The sequence below is a fragment of the Hyperolius riggenbachi genome, chromosome 8 (assembly GCF_040937935.1).
Source record: "Hyperolius riggenbachi isolate aHypRig1 chromosome 8, aHypRig1.pri, whole genome shotgun sequence".
Classification (NCBI taxonomy): domain Eukaryota; kingdom Metazoa; phylum Chordata; class Amphibia; order Anura; family Hyperoliidae; genus Hyperolius; species Hyperolius riggenbachi.
The window spans coordinates 230,692,733-230,709,638 of record NC_090653.1 but is presented as its reverse complement, the minus strand read 5'-3'; the positions used below and the strand labels follow the sequence as shown (position 1 = coordinate 230,709,638).

Genomic DNA, 16,906 nt, shown 5'->3' with positions numbered 1-16,906 from the left:
TAGGCGTACTTTACCATTGCTACAGGAGATGCTTATAATAAGAATCTGCTGAACTGGAGTGCTTGCGCAAAGAGTTCCCCAAACAAGAAATTACACTTGAACGAGGTGGCAATTAAGGATCTATATGCAAGGCATAGTTCCCTATTAACCCCTCCTTGTAATGAAAATGTTATGAGGGTGGTAGATTACACATGGCCACTGCATACCCCTGGTGTGAATGAAGTCATTGGGAATCTAGTAAAAAAAAATATCAGCCAGATACTTAAGAGAGAAAGCTCTGGGTCCTGTAGAGCCTTCCCGCTCCTCTCTCGGTTCCAGTGCTTGCTCCCCCTGTAGCAGTATTCAACCAATTTGGTCAAATACTGGTCTCTCTGCCGCCAAAGGGAGGCTTCGGGAATCCGAGTGCTCCTGTAGACAGGCTGCTCCACGCTGTGCACGTGCAAGCGAGCGCCCCCTCTCTCGTGTACTCAAGTTTGCACTGTATGGAGCCGCTTGTCTTCGAGAGGCCCTGGCTCTCGAAGACTTCCAAAGTCCCCCGCTGCAGAGGATTCAAACGGAGGAGCTGCCGTTGCAACGAGGACACCGGAGGGGGAAGGCTCTATAGGACCCGGAGCTTTCCCTCTTCTTAGGGGTAAGTATGCGGCTGATATTTTTGTTGTTGTTGTTTCGTATAGATTCCCATTGACTTTTTAAGTAAAACAAATTCTGGCTGCTGTTCAACAGTAATATTTAAATTTGGTCAGCTCCTCCCCCATCTGTTGGGAAATTCTGCTGATCTCAGAGATCAGATGTGAAACTATCTGCCTGTGTGAGATTGGATTTGGGAAGGCCGCATGGCTTTTGTAGGACAGACCGCCATTATGATGATCTCTCCTGCTACTTTGTGTACTCCTATTAATATTTTAGAGTTGGCTGCCTAGCAGTTTGAATACCAGAGTCATTGTCTTCACTTTCCTCCTTTGTATGTAATCTGAGTGTTATTCAAATGTTGACATATGATCACAAAGCGCTGCACATTTGCTAGTGAAAGCTAACCAGCAAATCATTCACACAGAGTTGTAAATGTAAGCATAAAAGTGCTGTCAGCTGTGCAGGTGCTGCACTGGGGAAGGCATTTGGTATCCTATTGAACTATTATACTCGAGCTCTCCTTAAAGCGGTATTGTCACCATAAAAATCAAATTTTAACAGCAACTGATCTGAGTGTATTAAGTGATAAAGATGCTAATCCTGGATGCAAAACTTGCAAAACTTTTTCTGCTGTTATGGTTTGGAGTTATGACATACTTTAGGAGCACTGGCCCCAGTGTCAAACAGTGCCAAAGAGTTGAATGCTGGGAGTTCTTTTTATCTAGAATATATTCCTCCTCTTCCATTTATTTCCCTTCCTAGCTGCTTATCAGAAACACCCTCTGACTACTTGTGTTTACAAGCAAGGTGAGGTGACTCATTGATTGGATGAGTAAATAAAAAAATAGACAGTGCAGTTGTTAGTATACACCTCAGTGGGAGGGTCTGAGGACTCTGGGAGGAGGGCAGCTAAAGAATACACAATGAGCAAGAGAAGGGAGGGGGGAAAACAAGAGTCAGGGAGCATATGATGTCAGCATTAGCTTGGCAAAATGGCCACTGCTTAGAATAGGATTTTCTGCTTTTCCTTTGTAAAATTCACAGGATTAATTACGTGGATAGCACAATACATCTGTTATCTAAGTAGAAGTAGTATTTATCTACTTATATATGTGTTTTTTATTTCTAGGTTAGCATGGGTGTCGCTTGTTCTTTAAAGCACCTCTGTCACTAATGCTGGGTACACACAATTAGTTTTTTTGGTCGATTTTCCGATCGATTTCCGATTAAATTCTGTTATCTTTTCTTATCTATTTCCATTCACTTCTATGAGAAATCGATCAAAAAAACGATTGAAAATAAGATCAGACATGTCAGAAATTATCTATTGAACCCTCTATCTAACACAAAATTGTATGGTGTGTACCTCGCATGAGATAAGACTATTGACCATGCAGAAGTTGGTGAAAGGAGTGACGATGATTGCAATCTCTGGGATGTGCTCACAGACTACTGTCCATGTTTCTACTGACTGTATGAGTGCTCCCTGAGAGTGTATCATGTTGAGCTAGCAAAGATTCAGTGCTGAGTAGCTGTCAGTTCAATACACACAGATACATGTGCATGTTTTACTGCGGAAGTGGTGGCTGTTGAAACTGACTCTTTACTGTATTTGGAACAGCTACTTGATTAAAGCCTTAGTTGTGGCGTAGTTTTTACGTCCATTAGACTTAACTTTGTGTTAAAGGATACATCCAAGCCATTTAAGAATACAAAAAATCCACTTACCTGGGGCTTCCTCCAACCCCTGCCAGCCGTCCTGTGCCCTCACCGCAGCTTCGCTCATCGCCAATGGCCCAGGGTCCCCTTCAGCGCAAGGTGTCCACTGCGTCTGCACAAGCGGCTCTCAGAGTCGCACTGACATCATCCCGATTGTACTGCGCTGGAGCAGTAGTTCTGCGCCTGCGCTGTACAGCCCGGATGACGTCAGTGTGACCAGTGAGCTGCATGCTGGAGCGCAGAAGAAGCCGGCCTGGCGAGGTCGGCATCTCCACCGGAGAGGACCAGGAGCCACTGGAGCTGTGGCGTGGGCACAGGACGGATGCAGGGGGCTGGAGGAAGCCCCAGGTAAGTGGATTTTTTATTTTTAAATTGCTTGGACCCGAGGTGAGAATAATATGGAGGCTGACATATTTATTTCCTTGTAGCAATACCAGTTGCCTGGCTCCCCTGCTAATTCTCTGCTTCTAATACTTTCAACCATAGACCCTGAACAAGCATGCAGCAGATTGGGGGTTTCTGACAATATTGTCAGAACCGACAAGATTAGCCTCATGCTTATTTCTGGTGTAATTCAGTTCACTACTGAAGCCAAATAGATCAGCAGGACTGCCAGGCAACTAGTATTGTTTAAAAGGAAATAAATATGGCAGCCTCCATATCACTCTCACCTCAGGTTCACTTTAAAGTTTCTGTTTATTTTGCAAAGTAAATTGGAAAATGCCTGCTGCAACAATGAACAATCCTCCTCTTCTTACTCCATCTTTTCCACCCACCAATTCGCTTCTGAACCCCACATGGGTATGCGAGGATAGGTAGATTAGTCTGCTTGCTGTCACTAAAGCCTGACTTTCCTTGGATGCTTCAGTCAGAATCGGAATAATTTTATTTGGCCAAATAAGTTTTCACTTCTAAGGATTTTGACTTGGCAGTTGCTTAACCAGTTCACCCCCAAGGGTTTTTACCCTAACGCAGAGGTCCCCAACCTGGGGGCCGCGGCCCCCTGGTGGTCCGTGAGCAAATTTCTGGGGGGCCGTGGCGGATCTGGCCTTTCTCCCTCTCTCTCTCTCTCTCTCCCCCCGCCGCCGCTCCTGTTACCTTATGCGGGCGGCCACTTTCTTCCTTATATTTCCCATAGCCCCTCTCCTATTTGAAGCATCTCGTACAGCAGCGCTTCCTGTGCGGCTGCTGTAAGGAGGGAAGGAGGCGGGGCAGCGTTCCCATGATAACGGCGATCGCCGCTACACGAAGCTGCTGCCCTGCTTCCTTCCCTTCCTCACAGCAGCCGCGCGGGAAGTGGTGCTATAATACGAGATGCTGCAAGAGGAGAGGAGCTATGGGGAATATAAGGAAGCGACCGCCCGCTCATAAGGTAACAGGAGCGGCGGCCGCGGGGGGGAGAGGGCACCTCTCCTAGATGCAATGGAGCAGCTACACTGGGCTAACTACTAGCGACACTGGGGCAGCTATACTGGGCTAACTACCGCCTACACTGCGCTAACTACTGGTGACACCTAGGCAGCTATACTGGGCTAACTACTGGCTACACTGGGCTGACTACTGGCGACACTGGGGCAGCTATACTGGGCTAACTACTGGCTACACTGGGCTGACTACTGGCGACACTGGGGCAGCTATACTGGGCTAACTACTGGCTACACTGGGCTGACTACTGGCGACACTGGGGCAGCTATACTGGGCTAACTACTGGCTACACTGAGATAACTACTGGCGACACTGGGGCAGCTATACTGAGTTAACTACTGGCTACACTGGGGTAACTACTGGCTACACTGGGCTAACTGTACTGGCGACACTGGGGCTGCTATACTGGGCTAACTATACTTGCTATACTGGGCTAACTATACTTGCTATACTGGGCTAACTGTACTTGCTATACTGGGCTAACTGTACTTGCTATACTGGGCTAACTGTACTTGCTATACTGGGCTAACTATACTTGCTATACTGTGGAATCTGGGAAAAAAAGAGGGAGCTGCCGCCGCCACTAGCCCCCCCCCCCCCCCCTTGGGGGCCCCGGATAAAATTTTAGTTGGGATAGTGGGCCCCGGGCTCAAAAAGGTTGGGGACCCCTGCCCTAATGGACCAGAACAATTTTCACCTGTCAGTGCTCCTCCCTTTTATTCCCTGATAACTTTATTACTAATTATCACAACAAAATGATCTATACCTTGTTTTTTTCGCCTTCAATTAGACTTTCTGTGGGTAGTACATTTTGCTAAGAATTATTTTATTCTAAATGCGGTTTAACGGGAAAAATAAGAAAATAATGGAAAATAATCATTATTTCTCCGCTTTTGGCCATTAGGGCTAGTTCACACTTGCTTTAAAAACGTATCCGTAGCTACGTTTTTTTGTCCTGGACAAAAAACTGAGCCACGGATACCAATGTTAAAAATAGGAACAGTACACACTCAAGTTAAAAACGTATCCGCGTGCGATCCGCAGTATACGTTTTTAAACCCGGAACGCAGAGTCCGGACTTGCAGCATTTTTCACGGACCCGTATACACGTATGGGTAGTGAAAATCAATGGAGAAACGGGCCTCCCCCTTCACTGACATTTTGGGACACTGGAAACGGATCAGTTTCCAGTGTTCCTTGGTGAAGGATGGGGCCGCCATGCTGGAGGGGGTAGCAGCCAGGACGGGGGGCTGCGGGGAAAGCGGCGGCCAGGGGGGTCACACCCTCCCCCTTGCTCACCTGGGTGCCCCCTGTCCCCGCTCCCCCTCGCCCATAATGTAATAAATTGTACCAAAGGAGGTTCGGCGAGCCGGGCACTTCCGCCCACACCGCTCGAGTCACTTCCTGCAATGCCGCCCACTGAAATACAGAAGACGGCATTGCAGGAAGTGACTTGAGCGGTGTGGGCGGAAGTGCCAGGCTCGCCAAACTTCCTTAGGTACAATTTATTACATTATGTGCGAGCTGGAGGGGGAGCGCAGATGTGACGCCCCTGGCCGCCGCTTTGCCCGCAGCCCCCTATTGTGGCTACTACCCCCTAGCAAAAAAAAACAAAAAAAAACACGCAAACGGATCCAGAACGTGTGCTGCAAAAAAGGCAGCACGGATCTGTTTGCGTTCCGGTTTTTGACAATCGGAGCCCAGACCGCGGATGCGTCCCGCACCCGGAGCTAGTGTGGCCCTAGCCTTATAATTTTAAAATTAAACGTTCTGTGGATAAAGCAGACACATTTTATTTGCAAAGTTGTCCTGATTATTAAACCGTTAAAATTATGTCCCTATCGACAATATATTATTTGGAAATATAGGTGTTATTTTTCGGGGGGGGGGGGGGGGGGTTGTCCTGTCCATAATTACAAGCCCCTAAGTAATTTTCCCTCATAAAATATAGATTAAAAAAATAGTTCCTAAGGCAACTATTTATGATTTTTTTTTTAACTGTTTTCTTTTTTTTGTGGGTTTTTTTTTTGGGGGGGGGGGGAGGGGGGGGTTCCTTTGGAAGTGCAAGTTATGTTTATTAATATTGTGTATGTATGTGCCTGTATGTGTAATTTAACTTTTTGGCCACAAGAAGGCACTAGGGAACACTCTCCCTTTTTATAGGAAGTGTTCACTTTTTTTTTTTTTTTTTACAATTAACTACGCTGTGACTCTTTCCTGTTTTATTAATGGATGTGGCCGCTAATCGCAGTCATGTCCATTCATTCCAGGCATTGCGATTGGGTAGAGGATCGTTCGGTCCTCTTCCCCAATCACAGATCGCGGAGACCTGATGGAAACGGCGGTGGGAGCGGCACAAACACTCGCAGAGCAGCGGCAGGAACGAGAAACTTATTAACAGGCTCAAACAGGATGTTTTAATAAGTCAGGATGCCGTTAACTGGGTAATGGACACAGAAAATTGAATACAAGGACAAACTGTATAGATGTAACAAATTAAATATGACTATGAGCTCAATGAAAACTTTGTTTCGTTCCCAAATTACAAATGACTTGCAAATGCAGTCAGTGCTTCACCTTTCCCACGTGTACTGGGGGGGGGGTAACAAGTCACCATATAGGATTTATATTTGTCACATGTCAGAACTGTGGTAAGCAAACGGGTCTGGTATCAGCCATAGTCCAGGCAGGAAAATAGACCAAGTATAAAGCTGCATAGTAAAAGGCTAATGGAGATCACACATTCTACTTGTACTTGAAGTACTTGCTTCTTCCAGGTCCGAGCCCACCAGCTGGTCTTGCCACCTTGTGATGTTGTAATAAAGGCCGTTTCCGAATACGTCGCAACTATCAAGGATGCTTCCAATTTGGATACAGTGGGGAAGGAAATATTCAGACACTCTCAGGTGAGATTTATTTATTTTTGTCAGATCTGTTATCTTGGATATCTCAAAATTATGAATAGGCTGTGTAGATAGTTTAAAGCTGGCCATACACTTATAGTTTGCCAGTGGATGTGGTGAAATTATCAGTTCCTACCACACACTGCACATCGATTTTTATTATTGAAAGAAAGATCTGTTATTTTGGGGAATCTATTTCATGCAAATTGAGGAAATTGAACAGGAAAATCGATAAGCGTATGGGCACCTTAAATGTCACTGATCATTTCTGTATGAACCTTAATAGATGTCAGACGACAGTTACCGTATATTCCGGCGTATAAGACGACCCCCCCAACTTTAATATAGAGTTTGGGATATACTCGCCATATAAGACTATCCCTTTCTTCCAATGCACACCCAAAAAAACAAAAAATATAATCATATACTGGTGCTATGTATGAACAGATACTGGTGCTGTACTGTATGTGGTACCCAGTATATAACCGAATATAGGTGATTGGTTGGATTGGTCAGCTCTCCTTTTCTCCCTGTTTATCAGAGCGGTATGGAAGAATAAATCGCACTGTGCCCATAAAACACGCCTCTTTCACCCTTCTGTCCTACCCTTGTATCCTATTTACCTCCTTCTCTGCCTCTCAGATCTCGCACATGTGCGCCTGCGCCGCTTCGCTACAGTCCTCAGCAGCGAGATCTGAGAGTCTGTAACAGGATAGGGCGTATCACCCGACATCAATGACACCCGGCGCATAAGACGACCCCTGACTTTTCAGAAACATTTTATTGGATAAAAAGTAGTCTTATACGCCAGAATATGCAGTATAAAGGGACTAGTGATTTTTGAAGTATGATTTTAGTATAACTGAATACAAGCAATCACCCGACTTACAAACCGGTTCTATTATAGGAGGTTGTTTGCAAGTCAAATTTTTTGTACCTGAAGTCATTTGTTGCACATACTAAAATGTATGGATAAATGGTTTACTTTTGGGCAGCTCTGCATTTGAAAGTAGGCAGTGTTCTTTCTATGTTTTTAAAGAGCAACTAAAGTCTAAACGGGGTTGGGGGGGGGGGGGGGGGGCAATACATTAGGGTGAAATACCTGTCCTGGCGACATTCCTCTGGGCAGTTAAATGCTATCCAGTTGTAAGTAGGGGACTGTCTGTATATATTAATCTGGTGTACGTGACTGGAGTTCCTCTTTGTTTCATGTCAAGAGGTTGTTCCCACTTTATAGACCAGAGCAATTTTGACATTTTACACGAAAACCATTATCGTGGGGCCGTGGATGAACACAACTGCATGCATGAGTACAGTCCATGCATGCCCAATAGGGGGAAATAAACTGCATGCAATTTCCGCTCAATTTGCATTGAAAGTCTTAAAAAGTGGCATCTCATTGACCAGCTCTATGTATCAATAGATCTTTGAACACCAGAGAATGCTCCATACCGGTTAACTGTGATTGAAGTCTCTAATTTTGGTTCTGTATTTATCACTCACAGGCATGATATACTTGAAGGTTTAAAAGTCTGTATGTACTTACTTTTCAGTCCAGGACAGAAGACAAAATAGAACGATTCAAAAAAGCTGTGGAATATTATTCAGTTGCAACCAAACAGCGTCCAGCCCAGATGAACCCGTCACCGTTTGTTGGTATGTCATTGAGCGCTAATTAACACTGCAAGGGATTCCTGACATTTGGTGACATGTAATGGTGGGAATAGAATGGTCGACCGGCGGCTCGATTAGCCGCCGGATCGAGCCCAGCCGCGTCCCCACTCGTACGCGCGGATCGATTGCCGCTCGTCCCCGCCGGCGCGTCCTAATCAGCGCTCGATTCCCTGCCATTGTCCGCCGGCGGGGATAGAGTGGGCGGGAGTCGAGCGGCTTGATCGGGCCAGCTGAATATTATCAGCTGGTCGATACATGGTACAGAAACGTACCGTGTATCCCCAGCATTATAGTTGTAACGAAGTGCTAGGACAATGTAAACTCCATTGTTCTCAGTGAGGCCAGTTCACATGCAAGCTTGGCACAGGGTTGCTTTACCAAAAATCCTGCTGCAAGCATTTTGGTGATGCTGACTAGTGATTTAATAGAAGTCAGGGAAAAATGCCTGCTAGCAAAAGCACTAGCAGTGTCAGTCTACACTTGCTAAAAGTGTATGTCGGCAACAGTCGCTGTCTGCTAAAAATGCCATTCAGACCCAAGTAACTCCAGTGTGCCAGTCACTGCTAGGGTTTTACAGTGTTTTCATGAAGATTGTGTCTTACAACTAATGTTGAGGTTTTTTTTTTTTTTTTATTTTAGTTTGATAATGAATTTGAACTAAACATTCTCATCCTCCAACATTATTATAATAAGGCAGGGGTCATACTTGCCAAGATGCATGGGGTTTTTTCACAATGCAAAAACACACATAATGCTTCCTAATGGAGAATCGCATTACAGTGAAAGTAATAGTAATGTGCTTTTCCCGCTGCAGTAATAAAAAAAAAAATCTGCACACTATTCCCTATTGTTGGCTGTCAGCCAGGTGTGGTGAGAAGGAATCGTTCATGGAAAAAACACAGCAGTTTTCAGTGGACTCAGGTGTGACCCCAGCCCAATAGGTTTTTGACCTTCACAAATAAATCGTTTTATTATGTCAGTATGTGTTGAAGCAAGTTTTTTTTTTTGTTATCCCTCTTAGTTGCCGGGTATGGGCCCAATCAGTTTGGTGTGCCGCCTCATCCACACAACCAGATGGGAGGAATGCCTGTTGGGAAGGCCATGGTGAGTTTGTCATCTAGATCTTTAGGGCCTTTTTCCACTACATAGCTGAATCGCAAATCACTAGTGATTTTTAAATCGCTAGGGTTGCTACTTTATCATAGAAATCATGAGAAGTATTTTTCACTATAGTGATTCGATTTGTAAATCGCAATCGCTTTCTGGAGCGATTTTCAGAGGGATAATGCAATGCAAATGAAAATCGCATAGCAAAATAAATGAAAAATCGCAATCGCTGGCGTTTGTGATTGTGATTGCTAGTGGAAAAGGGCCTTGTATTCATTTATTTATTTACTTTTAACTGAACATGCTCAAGCTGCTCAACATCTTTTCCCAAATGTTGGCATGATCTGAGACAAGCCTATGCATTTTGGGTCCTAAGGGAAAAAAGTGCTTTACAAATGTTTTATTGTTATATTAATTTTAATTATTGGAAAGTTAATAGCAAGCTGTAATATCCTCCCTGGTTTCAGAAATGTGTAATAAAAGTGGGCAGTTTAACTTATCTGAGGTTTCTTCCACCCCCCTGAAGTCACTCTGGTCCCTTGGCGTCATTCTGCGCTACTCCATCAGCTGTCCTCCTCTGAATGCTGCATGTGCAGCACCATGCCTCCTCCATCACACTTGCGTAGCAGGGAGCGTTCTGCACTTGTGCAGTAAGTTAAAATTGCTACTGTGTATGCGCAGGATGTGCGGGGCTGCACATGCGTGGTGACTTGCGACTGGCCGAGTTGGCAGCATACGGTGGGCAACAGCAGCTAAATGGAGCAGTGAGAAATGATGGCGAGAGACTGGGACGACTGTTAAACCCATTTTTTCCCCCTTTTAGGTACCATTTAAATCATTCTTTCATTTGAGAGCAAAAAAAATACAAGAATAATTTAACTGCTTAGATAATAAAAGTGAGCACAGCCTAGCTTACTGTACATCCATTCGAGAGCTTACTGTACATCCATTCAAGAGCTTACTGTACATCCATTCGACCAGCCTTTCTCAACATTTTAAAGAGGAACTGTAACGACAAAACGGCCCCTGGGGGGTACTCACCTCGGGTGGGGGAAGCCTCAGGATCCTAATGAGGCTTCCCACGCCGTCCTGCGTCCCTAGGGGGTCTCGCTGTAGCCCTCCGTACAGCGGTGACGCAATATTTACCTTCCTGGCTCCTGCGCAGGCGCTCTGATGGCTGTCGGCGCCGAAGTAGGCGGAAATACCCGATCGCCGTCGGGTCTGCTCTACTGCGCAGGCGCAAGTTTCCGGCGCCTGCGCAGTAGAGCAGACCCGACGGAGATCGGGTATTTCCGTCTATTTCCGTGCCGAAAGTCGCCACAGCGGCTCCACTGGAGCCAGCAAAGGTAAATATTGAACTGACAGTCGGCACAGTCGCCGGCTGTTCGGAGGGCTGCGGCGAGACCCCCGTGGGACAGAGGACGGCGTGGGAAGCCTCATTAGGATCCCGAGGCTTCCCCCACCCGAGGTGAGTACCCCCCAGGGGATGTTTTTCATGTTACAGAGTCTCTTTAATCTTGGAGGAACCCCACAAATATTATGGTTTAGCCTCAGAAGAAGCACCGCCGTGCGAAACGGCCATTAGGCTGCCCATACTACACCCACTGCCATTTAATCCACGGTAGGACTGTATTGTTAATTTTTTTAATAATCTGGCTGTTTTGCTACACGCATTGTATGAACACAATCTGAACACCATTCAACATGTAATATGCTCATTGCAGTGGCGGATGTTTTTCTCCTTTTTTTTTGCCTATGACATTGATCTGACACATATGTCCTGAGCACGCAGTGTGCCACCGTTGACATTTTTGAATTAAAGGAGTATCCTGCCGACACACACAGAGCCAATTTCACGTAGTGCTGACCATCTATGATTTTCTTTCTCCTGGCGTATGACCTGTCTAGAATATAACACCCATAATTCACCACTTTAGGATTGTGGAAATAAGCGTGCAAATCGTTCCTTTTTGCACATTTGAGCCAGGTATGCTTCTCATTTTTAAGAAATGTTTCTGGCTTTCATAATTTTAAGTTTAAACGTTAGAGATTTACCATTTTGCTTGGCTTGTATTTCACATGAGGAATTTAATGTATTTATAATTATATTTATTCCAGTTTGGCCATCATCAGATGCCACCGAAGCTTCCATATCCACATCATCAGTTTCCTCCAGGACCTAATTCTGGTTTTGTGTTTCCTCACCACCCTATGGGAGACATGTCTCACTTTCATGACGATCACTTTTTAAAAGGGGGACCTTTCTCAGGCTGGTCCATGCCTTACGACACAACTGCTTCCAAGTTCCAAAATCATTTGACTTTGAAGCCTTCTCCATCCTCTGGCCACGAGTCCTCACCATCGTCTTCCTCAGATGAAGACCAGAATGGTGCTGCATCTAAGTAAGCCTAAATCTATAGTAGCAGCTGTATTTCATTTTTATTTATTTTTTGATACTTGTAGATTTATAATATTGTCCATAAAGATATGTTTTGGTTGGCTATATTGTGTTTTTACCCTTCAAACAATAATGAAAAATGTAAGAATTCTAAAAAGTCAATGGCTAAGTGCAATTATGATAAATATACGTATTGCTGCTTTTGCAAGCAAAACATGTGGCACTCTAACTTGCTCTCAATGCTACATCTGTGTCTGTTCAAACTAGATTTCAAAACTGTCAATTTCCTAATTCCTGTGCTTGCCCTTGGCAGTGACACAACACAGTACAACAAAATTGATAGACGGCAAGAACCTCTCAAACTATGGCTTTCTTTGTGACTGTTACTGAGGCTGTGTACCCCCACTACAGTTGCCAATTTATTGATCATAACTGTGCCCATCTTATAAAGCTTTCTTTAGATAACATGTTGCCAGTAACAGAAGGAAGCCAAGGCAGCCTCTAAGCAATACCAGTATTGAATCCTGTTCAGGCCACCTGCACAATGCAAATCCGATTTGCGATTCTGATTTTCCCTGGATGCTATCAAAACAGAGAAAGGCAGCATGCAGTACCAATTCAAAATCGCATGTAAAATTCTGTCGAAATCACTTGTAGTGTGCAAGAGGCCTTAGTCTCCATAGTTCCCAGGAAACTCAAAACAGTTTTTACACTAATCAGACTGTTTCTTGCAAATCTACCGTAAATGTCACTCCTTCGACATCTGTAAACGGAACATACGAAATTCCTATAACCAGATTAGAAATTGGCTTTGCAGGAAATGCTAATCTGCATTGACATTCCATGCAGAAGGTTGGAATTTATGTATTGAGAACACTGGATTCAGAGTTAAAGCAGAATGCCAGGTATTTCTTACAAAAAACTGTCTGCTTTTCCTATGCTAGCAAAATGCATAGAACTGCACAGGCTGACTTACTCTGTATTCTGCATCGGTCTGGCTGTCTGAGATGCACCCTCCTCCCCGAGTGACACACCCAGTTATAGTTTCTCCATCAGAGAGGGTTTCTGCCAAGGGCCATGCCATTTTCAAAAGAGCACTATGGGAGGAAGGGTGAGAGGCAATCTATGCCGCTTCCCACTCATAGGGCTCAGAAGAGACAGTTTTTGTTTCGTTTGAATGTATGGATGTCCTACAAGAATCTGTCTGAGATGCCAAAAACAATAAAATATGGTGTGTTTTACGAGATGGCAATAGTTCTTTCTTAATCTCCCCTCACACAGTCATGTCACTGACAACCGACAACACAAGACTAATTGGGATGAGTCCTCTGGAGACAAGAACTGGGGACACCAATCCGGACCTGGAGATTCCACACAGAATATGGGACAAAACGAATCACAGATTCCATCCCTGCTATCCATGGCAACAAGAAATCACATGGACATTACCACACCCCCTCTACCTCCAGTGGCCCCCGAGGTTCTGAGGGTGGCAGAACACAGACACCGTCGGGGCCTAATGTACCCATACATTTACCATGTTCTCACCAAGGTGCGTATTACACACACAGACACACACCAAATCAGGTCCTTTGATTGCTGCGATTGGCAGGCGTCTAATAGATGCCTGTGTTATATTTCAGCTACCGGGCGCCTTAGCTGTGATTTGGGTGCCGCAATGCATTTAATGGTTGTAAATAATTGTATCCGATCGTCTACAACTATCAGGTGTCAGGATTAGGCAGGAGGGCTAGGCATCAACATCGGAGGGTTAAGGATTAGGCATTAGGCAAGGGGCGGCGCTAAATTTAGACACCAACACCTAAGGGTTAGGTTTAGTTTAGTATATAGAAAAATACTGGTAACTTCATTTACCAATATTTTACTATTTGCAGCCTCTCCTGGCACCCAGCTGATGCAGCGACACCGCAATATGTACTACACACTCAGTACTTGCTACCGTAGTGATCACATGTCACCTGTTAACATTTATTGTGCAGATTGGAAATGGTTCCTATTATTTAGCACAACTTCTTTTCTAACAAAACTCAGACCCTTGATACTGTTGTAATATGCTGTGCCCAAAGGAAAATAACACTTTTCAAATTTGCATTCATCAGCTCGGGAACCATAAGGTGCTGGCACAAATGACTGCTCCCCCACTGTGATATAAGAGACTTCGCCCTCCATCCTCAGCCAGGATAATTTTTGTGAGGATAGGCACTCCGTGTAGTCTGTCATAGTTATATTCCTGTGTGACTCATCAGCATTAGTACAAGAGGTAGGATGAGTAAAGGCATACATTTCAGGGCATTCACACCAACTTAAGGTGGCCATACACTGGTCGATGTGCCATTAGATCGACCAGCTGACAGATCCCTATCTGATCGAATCTGATCAGATAGGGATCGTATGGCTGCCTTTACTGCAAACAGATTGTGAATCGATTTCAGCCTGAAACCGATCACAATCTGTTCAGCTGCTCCTGCCGCCTGTCCCCCCCCCCCGTATACATTACCTGAGGCTGGCTCCCGGGCGTCTTCTCTGCACTGCACCGCACCGCTGTTCTTGCTCCATCCCGGCGCTTCCTGTGTTACTCCGTGACCAGGAAGTTCAAATAGAGCGCCCTCTATTTCAACTTCCTGGTCACCGGAGTGACACAGGAAGTATAAGCGTACACTGGGACATGCGGAAATGCGGTGCAGCGAGGAGAAGAGGACCCCGGAGCCAGCTTCAGGTAATGTATACATGCTCGGATCGGGCCCGAATCGTACGCCGCAAGCGACGCGCTCCTACCGGCGGGCGATCGAGGGTAATTTCCCGCACGGCGCGATCGACGGACCGATCCGATTTCGGGAGGGAATCGGATCGGCGGGTGCGTTTAGCGCAAGCGATTGGCAGCAGATCCGATCCCAGGATCGGATCTGCTGTCGAAACGGCCGTGAATCGAGCCAGTGTATGGCCTGCTTTATTGTATAAAATCTGTTGGTGTAAAGCTATGTACAGTCATTAAATTTGTTATCCAAAACCTATGTCTGTTATTGTTTTGTGTAAAAGTGTATCATGATTTCAGACGTCCACTGATGTTGGCAGCTTCTTCAACAACAATCTGCCAAGCTAGATATTGCATAGCCATATGCAAATCAGTCTGACTAGCATGGAATATTTTATGCAAACTGTATGCAGCTTGGAATTTGGTCAGTCAGCTGCACTTCCTGTGGATTTTGATAGGCCCAATGCCAAGCTGCATAAAATTTGCATAAAATATACCTGTATACAGGAACTATTTGCATATCATTCACTGTTATAGTTCACATTTATCACATACTTGTCCTTTCCACCTCCCCTCTCCGTACCACAGATTGGGCTTCAAGTCAAGCGCCCAATTGTACACTAACCGGGACAAACAGTCAGCCAAAGGTTCATGAAAGATAGTTTGGGGTATTGCTTAGCCTCTGTTTCTCTGTAGCTTACAGCAGATGAGGGGTGAAGAACTCTGTGTCTTTCTAAATAATTTTTATCATTAATGCCCATATCTCAAGTGCAGACACATTAACCTGAATTTTCAGTTTTGTACTGTCAAAAGCAGTCGGGTCCTTTTTAACCTTTTTGGTTCCTTTCGTTCCATACTATAGGGTGAGATAAAACTGCCAGTGTGCATTGAGGATGAATGCAACCCTGATCTTCCACCTGCTGCAATTCTTTTCCGCCCAGCTCGCCAGTATGTATACGGAGTCCTATTCAGCTTAGCTGAGACCCAGAGGCGACTGGAGCGGCTAGCCATGCGTCGGCGCTTGCCACTAGATGGTAAGGATATTGTACATTTATTGTTTGGTTTTTTCTGTTTTGTGGTCGTACGTTCAATGGTTTTACATCATGGTTTCATGTCCTCTGGATGTTGCACCGTTTTTGAGCATTTCACAACATTTAACATGATATGACGAGTAACCACAGTCTGTGTATGGTTTGCCTGTTTCCTGTCTCAGCTAGTTTATTTTTCTCTTGGCCTGTGAAGTCTCTTGTTCTGCTAAGCTAACTTATCTGAAACCTAATCTTCCTAAAGATATTTTAATCTGTTGTTTTGCTATCAATCTTTTCTCTGTTGCTGAGTTGCCTTACATTATTTAACAGCCAGCTTGTCACTGCCAGATTCATGCAGAAATGTGTACTATTGGCATTTGTGTGGCTGCTAATGGAGTTACAGTAAAGTGAAAATAAAGGCAGAGAACTCAGTAACAGAAGATAATTGCATGAAAGAGGTGCTTAAAAAAATTGTAGTGAAAAGAACATGAAGGCTGCCATCTTTATTTTCTTGTAAAAATAATGAAGCTTCTTTAGCTGACAAACTACTGCCTCTGATGAAAGAGAACAAACGTGTGCACTGTTAAATTTTGAATCAAATTAAAATATTTAACATAGAAGAGACAGGGGCGTAACTAGAAATCACTGGGCCCCCCTGCGAATATTTGGATGGGGCCCCCCCCATAGGTGCCAAATAATCGTAATGGGGCAGTGTTTCACTGTAAATTAATTGTGAAGTGGGCAGCATTTTACCAGACAATCGTAATGTGGGCCACAAAATCGTAATGTGGGCAGAGTTCACCAGAAAATCGTAATGTGGGCCTTTAGAAAATCATAATGTGGGCAGAGTTCACCAGAAAATCGTAATGTGGGCAGAGTTCACCAGAAAATCGTAATGTGGGCACCAGTCACCAGAAAATTGTAACGTGAGCAGCAGTCACCAGAAAATTATAACGTGGACAGCATTCACCAGACAATCGTAATGTGGGCAGTGTTCACCAGAAAATCGTAATGTGGGCCAGAAAATCGTAATGTGGGCAGCGTTCACCAGAAAATCGTAACGTGGACAGCATTCACCAGACAATCGTAACGTGGGCAGTGTTCACCAGAAAATCGTAATGTGGGCAAGAAAATCGTAATGTGGGCAGAGTTCACCAGAAAATCGCAATGTGGGCAGCAGTCACCAGAAAATCGCCATGTGGGCAGCAGTCACCAGAAAATCGCAATGTGGGCATCAGTCACCAGAAAA

The 16,906-nt window shown here is 44.8% G+C and overlaps 1 protein-coding gene across 2 annotated transcripts in view; it reads left to right on the top strand.

Moving 5' to 3' along the window:
- Positions 1–16,906, top strand: part of FAM120C (family with sequence similarity 120 member C) — a 97,053-nt gene that overhangs the window by 57,324 nt on the left and 22,823 nt on the right. For both annotated transcript variants that reach the window (XM_068248301.1, XM_068248300.1), the window contains exons 4-9: positions 6,552–6,680; positions 8,231–8,333; positions 9,373–9,455; positions 11,577–11,860; positions 13,138–13,408; positions 15,492–15,663. In XM_068248301.1, coding sequence (XP_068104402.1) covers positions 6,552–6,680; positions 8,231–8,333; positions 9,373–9,455; positions 11,577–11,860; positions 13,138–13,408; positions 15,492–15,663 — 1,042 coding nt within the window. The remainder of the gene's footprint in view (positions 1–6,551; positions 6,681–8,230; positions 8,334–9,372; positions 9,456–11,576; positions 11,861–13,137; positions 13,409–15,491; positions 15,664–16,906) is intronic.